The 20,135-nt window shown below is 34.4% G+C and overlaps 1 protein-coding gene across 48 annotated transcripts in view; it reads left to right on the top strand.

Annotated features, from left to right (window-relative positions):
- Positions 1 to 20,135, top strand: part of RIMS2 (regulating synaptic membrane exocytosis 2) — a 425,424-nt gene that overhangs the window by 253,954 nt on the left and 151,335 nt on the right. For 26 of the 48 annotated variants that reach the window (XM_072327906.1, XM_072327921.1, XM_072327930.1 and 23 more), the window contains 2 exons: positions 9,573 to 9,641; positions 19,598 to 19,754. In XM_072327906.1, the coding sequence (XP_072184007.1) occupies positions 9,573 to 9,641; positions 19,598 to 19,754 (226 nt within the window). Of the gene's footprint in view, positions 1 to 3,648; positions 3,676 to 9,572; positions 9,642 to 19,597; positions 19,755 to 20,135 lie in introns of all 48 variants that reach the window. The other 22 variants (XM_072327904.1, XM_072327903.1, XM_072327902.1 and 19 more) reach the window with 1 other exon arrangement.

The following is a 20,135-nucleotide window of genomic DNA, read 5'->3' as shown; positions in this document are numbered from 1 at the left end:
ATGCACAGTACTGTTTAAAAAAGATGTTTTGTATTTTAAGCATTCTCCATCATGGAAAAGTAGTGAATCTACGTGCAGTAAACTCTTCTGAAAATATTGTCTACGAGGTTACAGAAATGGCGGTGTTTGGAAATCAGAGTCTTAAAGTCCAAGATGGTCCTCAAAATGCTGTTTTATCCAGATCTGAACACCAGAAAAATCAGTCAGAATCAAAATAGCTGTTAATTATAAAACTGTGAAGTAGCTTTCTTCTAAGTGATTTGAGTTTTGCTACCCTGGGGTTTAAAGTCATTGATAACTTTATTTGTTGACTTTCTTGACTATTTCTTGACCAAACAAGAGATGGAAGAGTGATTATTGTCCCAATTTTTTTCCGGGGATGCAAATAGAGGGTATTTACAAAAGAAAAATACAAAAGAAATATGGATGTAGCAATTAAAAAGCCATGTATAGCATTACTTTTCCAAATTGTATGCATGTGTTCAGAGAGGAATGAAAATATATTCATAGTGTGTAAGCAAAATATTCTGAATAATATGTTCAGCTTTATTCCTTTGATTAGATTTCAACATGCTAAAAGTTATCACATACAACTAGAAACACCAAATGAATAGAATGAATTCACAGAGTACTTCTTCACCATATTGCTTATTCATTTTTGAAAATAACTTTTTTAGATGGACTTGTCATTGCTGGTTGCCAAGGCTTTTTATTGACTTATTTATATTCCGTAACTGTATCATCAAGTCAGAGATGGATTGAGTGCTTTTATGTGTCATGTCAAGTCCTCTTTTCCATTATCTAGCGGTTAAAATTTCAAGTCTATATCCTAAAACATAAAGAGCTAATCGTGGTAGTATCAAAATAATTGAAGTTTAATAATAATTAATTACAGTGCATCTGAGACCTGAGGCCCTGCATTGCAAAACTGTGTATTCCGATGAAAGCTATAGAGTTCTTTGGAACTCAGGATTTTACTTTGAGAAGCAGGATCCTGCTGTCTCAGCAATTTCCTTTTAAAACGTTGTGGATATCATAAGTCTGTATGATACTTTTAAATCAATGTAAGTGCATCTTAGATGAGGGTATCATAATAATGCTTTTTACTAATAGGTAAGCAGGTTGTGCTTAATGGAAACATACATCAATTACTTTTTTTTCAAATTATAATATGGAGCATTTTATGGTCAGTGGCACAGACTATGAATGGTAAATATTTTATAAGAAGTTTACCCTAGAGAGGCAATGGAACTTATATTTCTCTTTCATGCTTTCTCCTTAATTTTTCTTTCTTTTTCTTTTATGAAGCACAGGCCTTGAGCATGTTATCTTTGTTTGCATGCACTGATGTTTTCTTCATAGAATATGGATATGCACATATATATATACACCAGTATTAGATCTATTATGCACCTATGATTTAATTATATTTATTGTACATCTATGGTTTATTAAATACTTTAATAAAAAGGTATTTAACATGATACAGGGGTGTCTGAAAAGGCCTTAAACTATCAAAATATTTTTATTTTTCCCAATTAAAAAAAAATATTTAAGAAGTTAATTATTTCATCCTAAAAACAATAAAACTAAACCTTATTAAATTGTAATTAAACTACAAAAATATTTCAAATCTTATCAACACTGCAGCAGTTTATGGGAATTTCAATTTTGCTTATAATTCTGTTGCTCTGTTTCCTTGATAAAGTTGTGTTATTAAACTACACTTTTGCCATGTAATGACAGAAAAACAATGTTTTCTGTTGAAACACCGTGATCTGTAGGACAAAGTAACCTTGTTAGGCAGCAGATAAGTAAACAATTGGGTCAAATTTAAGAAGATTCTGAACAAGAGAGATCCGTGCAGTACCTTTCTTTTCTGACTAAAGTCATTGTACGTTTTTTAAATCGTTTTGCATAATAAACTCTCATATAATTCTAAAGGCTCTGGTGAAATCTTCAAATGAGTTGAATATTACTCATTTTCCTTTCTGTGTTGCGACCATATGGAAAAAAAAAAACCCATGGCTTCCCTAGTCCTTGTTCCATTATAATCTCACTATTTCTACATTCCTGTCTTCTTAAAGAAGCTCCACAATTTTCTAGATCTTTCCAGAAGTTGCATTCAGAAAAACCATCCTTTTAAATTATATAAATAATTTCTAGACTTTGCTAATTGATTTATTTTTAACGACATTCTTGGACCTTTGCTGGAGGAAACTAAAAAACTTTCCCGCATTCCCTTTTTCATAATTGTCTAGCCAAACATGAGTCAATTTTTCATGCAATTAATAACTGGAATAGACTTCTGCCAACAAATGCAAATGCTAGAAAAGATGTAACCATTGAAGCTCAGATCTAAATGTTTGTAAATCATTCTGAGAAAATCCCGATAGTTGTATTTGAAATTAATGGAATTCTAGAGCTAGGTAACAAAAAGTAATTGTATATCAAGAAATACTGTCTGAAGATAGAGAGTTGCGATTTGAAGGTAGTAGATGATTTAGTGATAATGTACACATATTAAACAGTATGTAGCCCAACGTCAGAAAAAACTCCAGCTTGCCAGAAGGAACTTGGTTGTCCAGTACATTCCTAATAGTTGGCAATAGGTTGGCAAGAAGTTGTCATTTTCCCTTTTTCTCTAGCAATGTGATATCCTATGGTCTGCTACACTTACTCAAATGGTGTCTGTGATCATTGCAATAGCTAATTGATAATTGTAAACTGCTGCCTGCCTGTAAGAAGTTAAAACATTCATAGAGTCTCGCTAACAGCCAGAGCATATCTGTATGAGTTTGACATCCTGGCTTCTTCCTGTTACCTCATGGAAGCCACATTTACAAAAGCAAAGTAATATTTCACATTTTCATTAGTGCCCATTGTTTTGCATACTGTTTGTACTGTCATGTTTAGGAATACTGACATGATTGTACGGAAAGCTATAATAAATCAAAGAGCCAGACTTAAATAATGAAAACTACTTCCCAAATCCTGCAAATATTTAATCACTGTGCTCATATTAGGAGTGTTAAATTCACCATTGACAAATCATGTAGAGAAGGTATTCGTGTATATACATTTTAACCAATGTATATATTTGTGTATTATTATGTACATTTTTACCACATGCTTTCAGTTTTACCAAAACAAATCACTGACTAGCTGAGACAAAAGATTGACTTTAACATCACTACTGAGTGATCACTACTGACTATTTAAAGTAGTGTTCATAGCTGCCTTTCAGGAAAGTTCTGCTAATAACTTCTGCTGAGGTGCCAACAGCACCAGACAGTCACTTAAGGGTAGCAACTTGTTTAATTAGTTCAGTATATGTTTTGCCCTTAAAAGTTTAACGCTTGCTTACAGTAAATAAGCAGCTGCATTTGAGAATTTGAGATGACTGACCTCCTGCAGTCCTCCATTACTACAGAATATAAATGTCAAACAAGAAGTGATTGGTGTTTTTGTGGTTTAATTCGTCAAATCTGATTGATATTTTTGCTTTTGGAATATGGCCTAAAGTATCAAATTCTTCAGTCTGCAGAAGCAGTTACGATGAAGTTTAAGGTTCTAACCATCCCTGTTACATGTAGCGATTCATGGAATTTTCCCTGACACTACTTCATTTCAATATTTGTTTTCCAGATAAAGGCTTATATTCATATAATTCAGGTAAACTTTCAGCATGTCAGAAATGCTTATTGCTTCCACATACATGCAGAATTTAATTTGATATTTTATTGTTGTGCTTTTGCTACCTATTGTGCAGATGCTAAGTTGCTTAAATGTTCCTTGGCTTTACATGTCTGCTTTTCAGCCATAGGTCCTTCGTTGGCTTTGTTTCTCCACTCATGACATCTCAGTATTGATATTAGAGCAATACGATACCATTTTACTTGCTTTGTCTGCCTTTAATTTAGGTAGAGCTTTGATAGGTAAACAAACTGTAGTAAGCTTTATTAACTGTACTAGGAAAATGCTATTTTGCTTAAGCTTTGTTTAAAGGATCATTGTTGTATTATAGTTGTTTGAGAACTAATGTAAGTATTTTTAGAATGGAAGCATGGGGTAAGTGAAGTACTACCAAAATCAGTATTTGTATTGATACATGTTTTTACAGTTAAACATTTCTTTAAATTCCCAGTAATGAATCCAGTTGTTTTATCTGAGAAGTTTCCCTTAATTAAGCATAAATAAATTCATAATGTCAATTTTCTACAAGCTTAAATTTCATAGCACTTTTCATGTGGGACTTTTTGCAGTTGCTGTGGTTTTAATTATGAGAATCTCATTGAGAATTGGTTCATTTAATTATCTTTCAGTTAAGTTTAAGAAATGAAGCACGCGTTCTTAAGAAAACAGAACCAGTGCTATCATAGAAAGGAAAAAGAATTCACAGAATCATGGAATTGTGGAATTGCAGGGGTTGGGAGTGACTTCAAAAGATCTTTGTGTCCCACACCCCTGCTAATGCAGATTCCCTACAAACTCCAAACCATTTCTTGAGAGCAGTTCTAATAAAACCTAGTTTCCATTACAATTACACTTACCCTTATTCTCCCACATTTCTTCCTCTCATGAAATATCCCTAGATCCCTCTCATGTCTTGCATTTTCACTTGGGAACGGAATATGTCTGCTGTGACTAGTGTGATTTCACCACTTGTGCTCAAATTTTACCTTGATTTTGTTACTTTTTCTGATTCCAATATCTTTTTATTTCTGCAACCCTTTTCAAAGATCTGTAGGAACATAATCACATTTGATACTTAAACCTGTCTGACAATTTAGATGAAACTGGTCAAAAACTTAAAAAAAAAACAAAAACAACAACACAGGAAGAAGTGACAGATTGACACGCAGACAGTGAGACTGCATGAGAAATTAGTTCACATGAAGAACCCCCAGGCAGAAGTTGGATGAATATGAAAGAGTAAATTCTTAGGACAGTTGTTGTAAGACTGATTTTAGGGTAGCTTATCATCATCATCATAGTATCATAGTATCATGCGAGTTGGAAGGGACCTTAGAGATCATCGAGTCCAACTCCTGGGATTCGAGCCCTCTAGTGTAGCAGAGAGGCAGTTTTACCCCTTGCGCCACAAGGGGGATTCGAACCCGGGCCCTCTGGTGTTGCATATGTCAGCTTTGAATATATTAAAAACAGCGGTAACAGTAAGTTGCTCTGAGTGGTTGTAAAGGCCTTTTTTGAGCTTCGGGGAAGGAGATCATACAAGCATGCTTCAATACTCTGTTCCCCCTAATAGTTCACCAAACCTTGTAAAATGTTCCTACGTTGTAATGGATAGGATCCCCTCCTTGGGAGCTTGGTCTGCTTTCTCTTTCTTTCCACAAGATGAAAAGAATTTCTGAGCTAAAATATCTGACATTCTTTCTCTATTTAACCTGACACCTTATTCTTATTACTCATTTCATCTCCTATCCATGTCAGTTCTATGTTGGTTGGTCAAATAGACTATGATAGAGTTTAGAATCTCACTTGCTGCTCTTATGGTCAGGCTTATACCAGAAACAAGTGTTTTCTGTATTGTTTTTATTCAGAAGTTATGAACTGCTAACATCCAGTTATCAGACAAAATGGTAATAATATCTCTAAGAGTAGTTTAGTAATAACTTGAATATTCAAGTACAGTGGCAGTGAGGCTTAATTATCATCATTCTTCACATTTAAAATACATCAAAGACATACAAACCATTGTCATGAGTGCACTTATTTGATGCACTCAGCGTCCCATGTATTACAAGCTCAAGCTCTTTGCATAACTCTGAATTTTATAGAAAGGATTTCATCTTCTTACTCTTGAAATATGCAACCATATTTTATAACATATTGGTTGAACATTTTAAAATATGCATTAAATATGCATTGAAAACACTAAACTGCAGCCTCATTAGCTGTGTTCCTTTGGAATACTTTGTTGATGAGAGGCTTCATTGCCACACTTCCCAGAAAGATTATGAGAAAGACTATGAGTGCTTTCTCTGTTTTATGGACAGTGGTTGATATTACTTGATATGAAAATAAGATAATGAAGTCATATTTGGAAAAGACATGGTTAAGGAGGGACTGCAGCCTATGTATTCAAATTCACATTGTCAGTAGGTTAAAAGCAATATTACCAGCTAGAATGCGTAGCATATGAAATTACTCTTGGAAAATTTATGAGAAGTCTTGAACTATGGTGCCAGCAATTACACTTGTATTTTGGATACTCAGTTCAGTAAAGGATTTTGACCTGTGGACCTTCTAATCTGTTCAATTTCTGATGTTAATGGAAGATATTGTAAATAAGTTTAATGTGATTAATTTGCAAAAGTTACATATTCCAGGCAGTAATTCTTGACATTACAGATTTAATAGATGCGTTTTTCTTCCTCTGTCCTTCCTGAAAACATTGATTTCCAAGGACAAAGGCAAGTAAGAAATCTCAATTTAAATGACTTCTAACCAATGTTTAAAACCACATTTTAAAGCTGTTAAAAGACACAGGCCTCTTTGCAGGAGTAGCAGCTGGAGAAAGCTCTGAAACATGGTTCTTCTTTCTCTGTGCCCATCCTTAGGGCAGGTCTTGATCCTGGGCCAATCACCTTCCCAGTGCCCTGTTTTTTCCTTGCAGCTTAGTTGAGTGCTGAGATTGAAGGCAGAATTCATTATATAAAAAGAGAAGATGGTCTCTAGATCCTGAAAGTGGACTGAGGAAAATCTGGGAAAAGGTGGATGGGGACTTGAGGGGACAGAAGGAGAGACACTTGTATTTTTGTTTCCCAGTGGAAATCTTCAGTCCACTGTGACAACAGTTGGCTATTTTATCCTCAGAGAAGTGAATTTTTCCTCCAGGTTATGAAAGATAATATTCTAAAAATATGTTAAAGTGAATATATTCAGTTGTAAATATAAATAAAATCAGCCTCAGTTGTAATTAATTAATTCAGGGAAGAGCGAGGTGATGAAAGACATTCAGTCAAATCATAGTTCACTCAACTCTTTCATATCTTTCACAGTACAAACCCATTCAGGCATTGATGTAGTGATGAGCACCAGTTGCCCGATCTTCTCATTCCCCAGTCCTTGATTAGCAGCAGAGCCTGAGAGCTGCTGTCGGTGTCTCTGCACAGCAGCTGCTGTTCCACTTCCAGGTCAGAGCCAAGGTTACCAAAGAGGCCAGAATGACTCTGCTCTGCACCCCTTTGGGAAGTTCTGCCTCATTGTTCCCAGCCAAATCCCAGCCAGACCAATGGGACTCTCTTGCTCAACTATTTAGTCACAAATCTAATCCATCTTATTTAATCATGTGAATTTGAGCTTGTCATTGGGTCTCTATACTATAACTAAAAAAAATCTTCAGACTGAATATCTTCCGAGAAATTATCCTGATTAAAAGAAAATCCATTAGGAGAATGAAAACTTTTCCTTCACTCCTGCCCTCATGTTCAAGGATTTCTTAAGCACTCATTGTAGTTACTTGTTTTTTCTTGTTTTAAAGAAATATTATAGTTGCTTCTACTTGGATTTAAACACATCTTTTCCCCTCCTCAGTGTTAGATGGCTAATCCAAAGCATTTAAAATAAATAGAATTAATATTAATACTATGTCAGAATTGAAAGACATTGGAAACCAAGACATGGCTTTTATTGTAGAGAGAAAAAAGTCATCAACTTTTTTTTTTTGCATTTAATTAATGACAATTTATATTATTTTCTTGAAATAATGTGACATAATGACAGTCTGGATTGTTCTGATAGGAAGTAAAGTAAACAAAAAAATGTTACACTTCCACCATTTTCTAGTTGAATAACTTTTAACAGAATGATTTTTATCCAAAAGGAAATAGTGTGAAGTCTGGTTTACAAATTCATATGCTGACATCTTGACTGCCCAGGTCATTTCTGAATTCTCATAAGGGTGCAGAATAACTAGAAAAGAAACAAACAATGCATAAGCAATCAGATGCAGATTCATGGGATGTTTTGCATATGCAGAGGAACTAAACAGCAATACTTAGTGCCCTCCAAAAAGACTGTGAGGTGGAGAATACAGAGCTCTGATTCGTGTTTCTCTGCACACCAAAGTTCAGAGGCACTGTCTGGCACTGTGCAGTGGCAATGAAGTGGAGGGAATCTACTTCACACAGTATATAATTAGACTGCAGGACATAATGACATAGCATATTAGAGAGACTTAAGAGATACCTTGACTCAGATAGAAATAGGAATTTCTGAAGGATGGGTTTGTTTGTCACTGTTAGGGTAAAGATAGCTTAGTGGAAGTCTCAGTTGCCAAGACCACTGCTTGCTGAAAGCTTGAAGGTGCAGTTGGGAAGACAACTCTGCAGCCCTTGTCAGCAGACTCTTTACAGTAAGGAATAGCCTTCCTCTGTAGATCAGTAGACACTAGACTGTCTGGTAGACAGCAGCACTTCTTATGGTACAAGTAATTTCTCATGTAATAACGCTTTAAATTGAGAAGTGTTTTTATTTTTGCATACCCCCTGTTGGCACTCATTCTCTGAGTATTCTGTTGGGAGGGGAGGCTGGGCGTCATTCTGTGCCAGTCACCCAAGTAGAACGTTGATCCTGCCTTGTCCTGAGCTGCCTTAAGTTTACTCTCAGTTTTTACTTGATTTTTTTTTTTTTCCCATTTGTTTTTTAGAAGAAATCATCCTATGTCAGGATTAAAAAATCTTACACATAATTGAACAATCAGATTAAACCTCCTACCTACTACTTACTATTTTTAGACATCTAGAGAACTGGAGCAAGCACACCATTGTGCGCAACAGGGATTCTCACAACTAAAACATGTAAATGAGTAATCATCATTGCCATTTTGACATACCAGTGCTTTGTCCTGATGGCAACAATCAAATGCTGTTCAAAAGTGGCCCCAGTAGACAGAAGAAGGATAAAGCTAAACAAATTAACGTGTGTATTTGTCCTACACGACCTAATTTTTTGTGCTAATTGTAGATGTAGGATCTACTTTTGCCAACTAAGCTCCGTCTGTTTTGACAGGTACACTCCTGTATAGCATTTAATAGCTTACATCCTCCAAAGTGTCACAAGGAGATTTTGTTTTTCAGAACGCACTTCATGTGTGTAGCAGCCTTTTCACCTGTTAATGCTTACTAAATCCCCAAAAAAAGTTCTGCATTCATTTGATATGATCATTACCATTCATTTTTTTCTGGTACTCAGATGCTCTGGGAAGGGGTGATGCCTTGTATGTGAAAATTTGGAAGACAAATAGTGTGGTACTTACTTTGATATGGAATGAATGGATATACATATGAAGTATCTGCAAGCAACATACAAATAATGTTGCAGAGCTGTATTTCACCATTTCTTTGTATATTACATTAAACATTTAGATGAGAATAGTTGGAACTATAATACATTTGCAATAATATGACATCAATAATATCCTTTACATTTATATTAATGCTTAATTATCTGATATGAGATCTTGTTATTTATTTATAGGCTTGGCTCAAGATAGTTCTGCTTTACAGGAAGATAACTGATGTCTGTTTTTGTTGTTATTTTGACAGGGTCCAAACGAATCAGTGACAGTGAAGTCTCTGATTATGACTGTGATGATGGAGTCGGTGTAGTTTCAGGTATTACTTTCTAAATTTATTCTTTTGAGTTTACTAGAAATCTTTCTTGTTTATAATTTATTATTATGAAATTTGTAATGACTTTCTGGTGAAAAATAAATTGAACCTGGGAGTGTGTTTTTTCTAACATACACAAAATAAGTATTGTGGTTAGTGTATGTTTGACCATAAAAATGATCAACAGAGTGAAAAATCAATGTGTAAATTTCCGTGTTGCTTTTAAAAAATGATAAAAATAGAATTAAAGTGTTTTTTGTTTGTTTGGTTGGTTTGGTTTGTATTTTTAAGTTAAATGGTAGGAAATGTGGTTTAGATTTTTTTTTTAGACATTGGGGTTTTAGGTATCCTTGAAAACTTCACAGTAAATAGAGAGCACTACCATGGATCTGAAACCTGAACATTTAAAACAGGAAAGGAGATGGCCTAACAGATAATCTGTTTAAGTATTCAAACTAGGAATCCAATTGGTATTTGAGATAAAAGTCATCTTCTGAAAGATCTCCACTTGCACAAGGACAAATTACACTGTAGTTGTAGCCAAAACCAGTAAAATAAGGAATCGTGCTTCTTTTGTCTACAAAAGAAAATGTATATAGGATGCAATCATGTCACTTCTAAACCAGTACTGCTGGGTATAGGTACCAGTACAGCATTAACTGCACAGCTCATTGTGCACTCAATTACCCTACTGCTGTACTGAGCTTTTTATCACATTTAGTCTGTGTTCAGGCTCCTTTGGGCCAAATCTAGCTTTAGTGTGCCTATGTAGTGGTTTACATATCTTACACAGTGAACATTGAGCAGTATATGTTGCCTGGTCTGTCCAGAAGCTGTAGGGCAGTGGTCAGCTGCTCAGTCATAAGTATTCCAGCTAAAAGGCCACCTAATAGCATAGGTACAACTTTTATGTCAGGTTTAAGTATGCTGGTGGTGGGCTGTGTGGTGTATAGGAAACATGAGTCACAGTGACAGTACTACAGTGTGGGAGGGAGACAGAGAAAGTAAAGGAAGCTAGAGGAGGCGATCGTGGCTTTTACAAGATGAGGCGCTGCCAAGTATTCATAAATCCAAATCTTAATGAGCTACCTAATTAGTTGAGTTTGCACAGCCCTGTCTTAAACAAAAGCTGTTATGCAGACTCTTATTCATCACTGGAGAAAATGCATTGCTGATGGTGGTGACTGTGTTGAAAAGTAGATTTTTGTAGCTGAGAATTTGCTCTATTAACTAGTGTTATTGTGTTCTTAGTATCTGTTGTATTTTCTGTGGAATTAAATAGGAAGCATTAATTTTGAAGGAACCTATGTACTTTCAGTCTAAGTTTGGCTATCTCTCTGTGTGAGTAGTAGTCAGTAAGGCTTCCAGATTGCATGTCCTCCAAAAAGGATGGCTTTTCATAGTCTGGTTTGCTTGTAGGAAGCAAACAAAACCAAATTCTGTGATTTGCAAAACTACAGAATCATGGGGCTTGGAAAGGACTGTTGAAAAAGGGGAACAAATGAGAATTTGATACTTATCTGAAATGCTCAGTATGGAGCCATCTTAAAGCTCAAATCTCTGTTGTCCTGAAAGAAATTATATTTTTGCAGAGATATAATAGGTGCCTGAACATTGGCAGGATTTCAATCAAATAGCTGGATTTTCAACGTTGTCCTTCTACCTTTTCCAATATTTGAAACACATTAAGCCATCTCTTGTGAATTTCATTTGCTTTTCAGGCATCTGTGAAATCTTTTAATACAAATGAAGGCACATAGGGTGCTGTATGTTGAATCCTCTAATAGTATTGAAGTCTTTCTTTATTTATTTATTTTCTTGGCAGTACTATAAGAAAACGCTGCTTAAAGAATTGATTTATCTGTTTTCCATTATCTAATTTTGTATTGTTTAACTGTTAAAGTGGTCATTAAAATCTAGTCTATGCTAGGTAGCCTTTAACAGGAAGTAAATAGTAGTCTAACTCCTATTTTGACATCTCCATGGAAAATTGGACTTTACAGTTTAGTGAATGAGTCTTCTTCCCTCAGTTTTTAGTGTACATTTCGGTACTGAAAGATCTCTTAGCTTTTTTGTTTCTGATGACAATTCTCCACCTTAGTTGCATTTTGATTCAGACTGACTATGTAGCTGGAAGACTTTGATGTTCTTTTGGCTTTGAAATTTTTATTGCCTTCATTTTTAGTGCTGCTGTCACTACGTTTAAAGTGTTTGGATTTATCCTTGTTTTATCTTACCATCCACATCCTTCTCTCGTTTAAGGTTCTTCAGTTTGCAGACTCATCACAATCTTGATTTAAATATATGCCTTCTTTGCAGACTAAAACTTCAGCCATTTGTTTCTCTTTGTTCTTTCTTTCTTGTGTACCCCAGTTCTTTCATTTTGTATTTTCAGATTTTATTTAACATGACACTTCACTTTGCTTTTAATCTTTTGACTTGTAAATACTGTATCACATCAAATATGTTTGCTAACATATGCTGAGTACTCTCAGTGATCCTTTCCCTAAAACTCATGCTTATTCAATATACTAGACCTGTGAACTTGTCTCCAAAAAACCTTTAAGAAAAGCATGAATTCTCTTCTGTTTCCTCTTTAGTTTTTTGTTGTTGTTGTTGTTTGTTTGTTTGTTTTCTAGAAAACACTTTTTTATGTAGATTCTCTGGTATTGGTCTGATAAAGTCTGTCTTTGGATAAGCTGATGATAGGAACACAGCAACTGAAGATCTGAAAACAGTTCTTAATGTGTACCTGTAAGCATGATTGTCTAAGACTATATTTGCTGAAAGAGAAGGAACTTTATATGCTGCATTTTTTTGCATCATAATCTAAATATTTTTAGCATACCTGCAGTTGCTTCTTATTGCTGTTATAGCAATTCTGATGCACTGATTTAATTTCCTGGTGATCAAATCCTTATGTTCGTTTTTTACACTGTTCTTTTCCTTAATTGTTATAAAAAGTTCAAATGTATTAGAAAAATTATTCATAAAAGCTTTCTCTTCTGGTTGCTTGCATCTTTGCATGCTTAGATAGGTATCAAACATTGCTTTTATTGAAGAAAACATTGTGTCTGTCATCAGGAAAGACTTAAGGAAATAAGTAAACCAACAGAAAAACTTAAAAAGAAATATTTGGCTACGTATGTGATCCACACCAACTACTGTCAGAAAGGATTCTAACATATTGTATATTTATGCAGGTGTGAAAAAAATGCTTCTTAACAAGATTTAGAAATAGTTCTCCTCATATAGAATACATATTAATTTCTTATGGAGATCTAAAATAGTAGAACAGAATTCCCATTATACTGGATTTAGTGTTGGCACAGGATAGAAGAAGGAGAGACAGTACCAGCTCTTTTTTGTCTTTTGGATTGTTTTTTATGTGGCCTTAAAGCCATTTAAAGCATTCATTTAACTCTCTTGACAAATAGAATTTGACTCTCCTAAAATTGTCTGTCATCATCAGTACTATGCAGGGAGCACATCTGCATCTTCATTTGCCCCTTAGAATGCTCTTAATGTACTTATATATATTACTGATAAAATCATAGAATCATAATCACAGAATGGCCTGGGTTGAAAAGGACCACAATGATCATCTGGTTTCAATCCCCCTGCTATGGACAGGGTCACCAACCACCAGATCAGGCTTCCCGGAGCCAGCAGTACACTGATTTTATATTGATTCTAGAGAGATTCCAGAGTGTTCCACAGAACATCACTTCAATTGTAATATTTGAGTTCTGAAAGAATGTAAAGTGCAGGTTTCTGCATAAACTCTATTGCAAGTTGGTAGAGAAGAGCTTTTTCCAGAGAAAAATTGCAGTCCCTAGCAGAAAAACATTTATAGTGATAAGCTATTCCCATTATGCAAAAGATAATTAAATGTTTCAGGAGCAAAATAAGAATACTAATGAGCTATTTATTCAGAAGATGGTTAGAGCTAGGTAGCTTAGAAAAAAATAGTAACAACCAGCAAAGAAATTCTCACTGAACTTACAAAATCAATTCTTTTTTTTTTTTTTTTTTTTTTTTTTTTTTTTTTTTTTGTGTGTGTGTGTGTGTGTGTGTGTGGAAGAATGAAAAGCAATTACGCATTTTCCTTTGCTTCTCAAAATACCTGATGAATCCTATCTGTGTTCAATAGAATTCTTTCACTGTAATGTTTCATCATTCACTTCATGGGAAGCAGAAGGCTCTTTGTATGCTTGTCAATAATGTGATTGGAATTTTTATACCTGATCCTGTTGATGATTGCTGCTCAAAGCAGATACACAATATATAAATTCTTTGGTTACAGCTTGGAATCAATTGCCTATTGAAAGACATCGTGCAACATTAAAAAGTATAGTTGTCTTCTATCCTTACTAAAATAAAAGATTTCACTATAGATAAATGTCTGTTCCTGAATGTGAGTCCTTGTTGCCCTCAAAGCTGGATAGCTGCAAACATAAATATTATACTAAACAGCTTTTGCTTTTAGTATGTGCTAATGCACATTCTTCTTCTCTATTATCCATTCATTATGTATTCTTCCATGCTAAAGAATAATGTCTTTGCATCTCAAAAATTCCCTCTAAAATTGGAAGTGAAATTCAGGCAATATTAAAGTAGTCATCATGACTTCTTAAATCAAGGTTGACTGTAAAGTATTAAAATCCTTGCTTTTAAACACGTTGACTTTTCCCCAGCTGATACAACCAGCTTCTGTTCAAACATCCACATTTTCAATTAATATAATTTTTAAAAGATCTAATTTTATATTGTTAATTATAAGCTTTATCACTGCACTTTGAACAATGTAAAGATGTAGGTAAATTTCAATTGTCTTTGTAGGCATTATTAATACAAATTAATTCTTATATTTTAGAAATAATTGTCTCATGGTATGCACATTACAGTAGAAAAGCATACATTAGTATTGTTTCTGCTATGGATCCATTTTGTATTCTATTGCATTATTTTATATCTCATGAGACCTAGATTTTTAATGCAGCCTAAATGGAATGGCCAATGCTTAGGTACATATGCATATGAAATCTCACTAACGAGGCTCTCACAGTTTCCCTTTTTAAGCAGATATTCTTCACAATAATGTCTGAAGTTCTTCATCCTAATTCTTATGCCATTTAATTTACAAAATGTGTTAGGTGGTTGATCACCTTGAAAGAAGATAAATCTTACGTACAAATAACTACTTAATCCAGTGTAGAAAAGACTCTACTCACATATATGTCTGAAATAATTAGAAATAAATAGAAAAAAAGTACTGTATCCATGACATATATCTCTGAGATTTCAATTATATATTGTTCAGAGTACGGTGTAGAACAAAAGAATTATCCCATTGATGAATTAATTTGGTAGGTTTTGGTAGGTTGGTTGGTTGGTTGGTTGTAATTCTTCAAAGAACAGATCACGCACATGCTGCAAGGGATTCGAAAGGTTAACATCTCAAGAGGTAATCTAATTTTTTTCAGAATCTAAAAGGTATTTCTACATGTGCTGTATGTTTATTTTTTCCCTGAAAACAATTTCAATAATAATTGGTAGCACTAGCATAAGTTGGGAAGGAATGAAGATTTCAATCTTTGTTGAGAGAGCTTTCCACACATCTAAGGAGGTGTCACCAACACCTCCCCAGTATCTGTCAAATACACTATTTTGAATTTCATTCAGTCTGTACTATCCATCTTTCACTGTTTTGAAAGTCGTATTTGACCAACAAGATCATTCAAGATGTCCTGTGGGAAATTTGATCTTATGGATACAACTGAGCTGTTCGGAGCATATTCCCAGTTTAATCAAAACCTCTGAAGATGACTTGAAAGTTAAGCTGTCAACAAGGTAAAAATGTTTAGATTAGCTGACGTTCCCATTGGAGATACTGAATAATGTAGCCTTCTGTTAAAGAGAACAGCATCTTCCAGTAGAAAATCTTGTTTTGTTTCTCTAAAGAATATGGCAGTCATAAACATCTAACAGGACAGCTGTGAACTTCAGTAAAAATAGTTTCTCAAGGTAGTTCTATTGTAGAGATGTCCAACTGACAGAAATATTGCAGGTTTATCTTGTTTTGGTTGGTTTGGAATGCTTATTGTTCCCATCTGCAGTGGACTCACCACTTTGTTGTATGTTGCTGGGTGTATGGACAGCACTGAACGACTCAGCACACTCTGGTTTATTTCTGTGTGAAAACGTTCTCCACACATGATAATGATCAGAAAAATTGTCTCAAGTGTAACTGGCCCTTGCACATCATGAGTGTAGGTAAAAAAAACAACACCTCATGAGTAGACAACTTACAATGTCACAAGTAACCATTTGATCTTACTGTTAAGCTTGCAAGTTTCTTTCATTATGCATTCATTCTACCTTTATTTGTAGAATGTTTTGATTCAGAAAACCCCACCTCGAAGCCTGTGTATCTATCTTCAGTTTACAGAGTATTTGTACATTAATAATTCAATGTATTTAATCAGCACTTTCAGAGGACATCCAAATTTTGCATTTAGATCACTATAGAAGCTGTGAACATTTGCATACAAGACCTGAACTGTCTCCAAAGTGCTCATGTATAATATCTTGGTATGCTAAGCATTTCTGTCAGTTTGATTAAGTAATTGTTTTTAATTGGTCCTTGCTTTAAGCCCAACCATTGCGAGTGTTAAAAAATAAATAACTGATATAGAAAAGCTTGACACCTCAGTTAAGTGCAGATGTTGAAGTGGAGAAAATGCCACATAGCATCAATGTCTAAAATAAGTTCATTAGTCTAACGGTGGTGAATAGCAATTCTAATTATTGCTTTTCTAGAATAATTTTCATACCGAGTTTCTCTCAAGTCAGTCAAGCATCAAGACTCCTAAACTAAAAGCTTCATTAATGCTTTTCAGGATTATTGGGGGTGTTTGTATTGTGCTGTTCATGTGAACTTCATATTTGGAGGTTTGTGATTTTCCGCAATTTTGTGCATGACAGCTGCAAAGTTTGATAACAGTTTGTTAGTGTTTAGTGAACTGCACAGCATAATATCAGTACAGAACAGCTATGCTGTGTGGATGAGTATTTTAAGTCAAGTGTATTAATATTCTCTCTTAGATAAAATGAAAACTTTAGCTCAGAGGTAGCTATATTTAGTGTGCCTTATGAAATCCCTAATTTGAAGTGTGTGACAGTTTTTAATGCAGTCCTCCCATGAAAATGCAGTGGCATTGCAGATGTCTCCATCATGTGCCCATCTTTTATGTGTCCACAGCTTACAGTTGTTTATCTCTGATAATCTTTGAACTGATTATCAGGTGCTGTGTGCTCTGTACTTTAAGAGGCTTGCCACCGTTATAGAACCTTTGATTCTATGGTAATGACTTATTATTTATAGCTGCAATCAGATTCCAGTGTTTATCCTATTTTTACTACTGCTATAATTATCTTTGCTCTATAGTATCTCCGTGGTCAAGTTGCACTTAAGGCCTGTTTTTGCCATCTCTGTATAATTTCAGCAGGATAATATTTTTGTTATCCTCCTCTAATCTTATCACTGGGATCTTGTAATATTTTTGAGCAAGGAAGTAAATTGTTCCTTTTTCAATTGAGAATGAATGAATCAATTAAGTGAGTATAAAGGCTTGAAGACCAATGAATCATTGAACTATTATATGGTGGTACCAAGTGCTTTGAAGACCAGTATTGTAATTGATCTGCCAAAGCTAAGCTTAGACAGACTTACTGAAAGTCTGAAGTTGATCAAGAGACTTGCTAGGTCTTTGGCTTTTGCATCTGAAAGTTTTGTACATGATTCTACTTTTTGGTAGCAGTTTTCTTAGTTTTCCATCTTTTCAAGAATTGGAAAAAACATTTTCAAATATTCCTTACTCAGTTCTTCTAAAAACACTTTAAGATAGTTTATATCAGAGGTCGATTCCGGGCTTTGGATATGGAAGGGATGGAAGTATCCACCATGCATCCTTGATATTAGCAACTAAGTTCAAAACGGGGCATCTTCTGTGAGCGTTGTCTGCATGTCTGTGCTAACAACTTTTTGGATCATATTTCTGAAGTACCTGATCTTCCTTGTGCATTCATGCAGTGGAAATGCTCCATTTTGCAGTTTTGATTTTGTTCTGGCTGTGAAGTGTTGGAATGGTAATGACTACACACAAGAAACCTAAGAAACTTCCTTAATTTGTCCCGAAGTTATTTTTGTATCTCCATTGAACACATTTAATTCTTTTCTGGTATGGTAGCTTCAAAATATGGATGTTTTATTTAATGGAAGTATTAAATTCTGTGGATGCTCATAGAAAGTTATTTTCTGTAAAAGTGCGGTGTAGTTATTTTCATTATGATATTGCAAATGATTTTGCATTCTGTTCCTTTAATTCCTAGCTAATAAAAATACTTAGTATGAAAGGAGGCAGAGAGCTATATTAACTCAACAGAATCAAAAGATGATGTTGAATATCAAACTGTTAGTGGGTTGCTTTACCAAATCTGTTACTTCTCTATGTTTGACATGTTGGCAAAAGAGAAGCTTTTTTTGTTAGTTTGTTTTTTGTTTTTCAGCTACTTAGCATTACTTGATTGATGTGCAGTGACAAACAGATGTCTGTTCTTTATGGTCATTGTCCTAAAATGGTTGCAGTGATGGTGTGAGATTCTTTCTCTTTTAATATACACACATACACACATGTGTTTGTACACACGCTCCAGCCTACATCTACATGTAGGGGGAGGAAGTAGATTGATTGATGTATATCCTTGGTCCTAAGGTCGTATGAATAGAAATAATTATCTGGAAGTAATGAATATTCTTGGAAGCATAAAATGGAATAAAGTATTGAGGTCTTGCCTATCTGTTTACCAAAAAATTTCCAGGAAGAATACTATGAATAATGTGGTAGAAGGCCAATTACTTTTGAAATCTGAAAAGTTTTTCACTGGATAATAATTACAGCCTTATAAGCCAGAATTTTCCAGTATTGGGTGATCTCTGAACACTCCTTACTTGGATACTGTCTTCAGAACAAAATGTCTTTTATATCACTTGTCATATCTGTCAGGAGCTTTTTGAAGACCTATTTCTTATCATGAGGTTAAAATATGAAATTCTTGCATTTTTTATAATCATGTTAACTTGATCCTCACAAAATATTCCAAATTCCTTAAATTTGTTATTTATCTGGCATCTTGTTTTCAGAGAGTGTTGTACCCTGGGCCAGTGAATTAAACTTCTACAATAAGGTGCAGGCAGCTACTTTGATACATCCAGCTTTTTAGAAAAGATTTTTGTTAAAATGCTTTGTAAAATGGTTGTTTGGGAACCTTGTACTCTGTTTAATCCAGGAAGGCTTTTGCTTAGAACACTTTGTGTCTCCTATTGTCCTAATTCAAGGCTAGCTCTAGAATGGAAGCAAGTATCATTTTTTCTTTAATTCTCAGAAACAGAAATCTTTCTTGAAGTCAAACTCTGTATTTATCTGTCTTGTAGATATTACTATCCCAACTTTTAAACCTGAACTGTTTGTTAGTTTTGAATCATGAACATTTCTGTGCAAAGTTTCTTGGTACTATATATTCCACACAACTATTACAATATAATTTTAATTAGAAAATACAATAAGATTTTTTAAAAAATGTTATTCTAAGGAAAAATGATCGGTTTAACTACTTTTATTATTAATGCATCATACTGAACACGAGTTATTTTAAATTGCAAGATGATGTTTATTACTATGTTTCTTAAGTGTAGATGTTGGAGCAGAACTCTATTTGAATCAAACATAAAACCAGGAATATTTGCATATGTATTTTTATTACAGAAAATCAAGAAAAACACATGACAACATTCTTGACCAGAATCCATCAGTTATCATGCTTACAACTGCTTCAGGCATAGAAGGAAATTAAAAATTGAAACTTCAGATAAATTCAATATTTGCTTTTCTTTGTAGATTATCGACATAATGGAAGAGACCTCCAAAGTTCAACACTATCAGTGCCAGAACAAGTGATGTCATCTAATCACTGCTCTCGATCAGGGTCCCCTCACCGTGGAGATAGTATAGGACGGACAAGATCATGGTCTCCCAGTGTCCCTCCACCACAAAGGTAAATTGTTATTGAAATATGTAGATACATAAATTTAAGTGCTATTGATCCTGTAAAAATACTGGAGTCTCCTGACTTTCAAAATGGGAACAAATTGATTAGATCTTAAAAAATTGTATAAAGTCAGTAATGTTTTTATTACTTTATATTGATGTCTAGAAATTCACCTGATTTTATGTCTAAAGAAAGAAGAATAAATCTCCAGATTTTTATTTTCCTGAGCTATTTAGAAGATGCCTTTTAGTTTCTGATGGTTGGACATTTTCTCATTGTTCTAGCTCATCATTCTTATCATTGGCTGTATTAAATCTTTTTGTCTGTGTAGAATTAAGATGCTGGCAGTTCCATACTTCCTACCCTTAGAAACTTGCCTTCAACATT

Source organism: Excalfactoria chinensis, chromosome 2 (assembly GCF_039878825.1).
Source record: "Excalfactoria chinensis isolate bCotChi1 chromosome 2, bCotChi1.hap2, whole genome shotgun sequence".
In the NCBI taxonomy this organism is placed as follows: domain Eukaryota; kingdom Metazoa; phylum Chordata; class Aves; order Galliformes; family Phasianidae; genus Excalfactoria; species Excalfactoria chinensis.
Note: the sequence above shows the minus strand (reverse complement) of the source record. Positions and strands in the feature narration are given on the sequence as shown.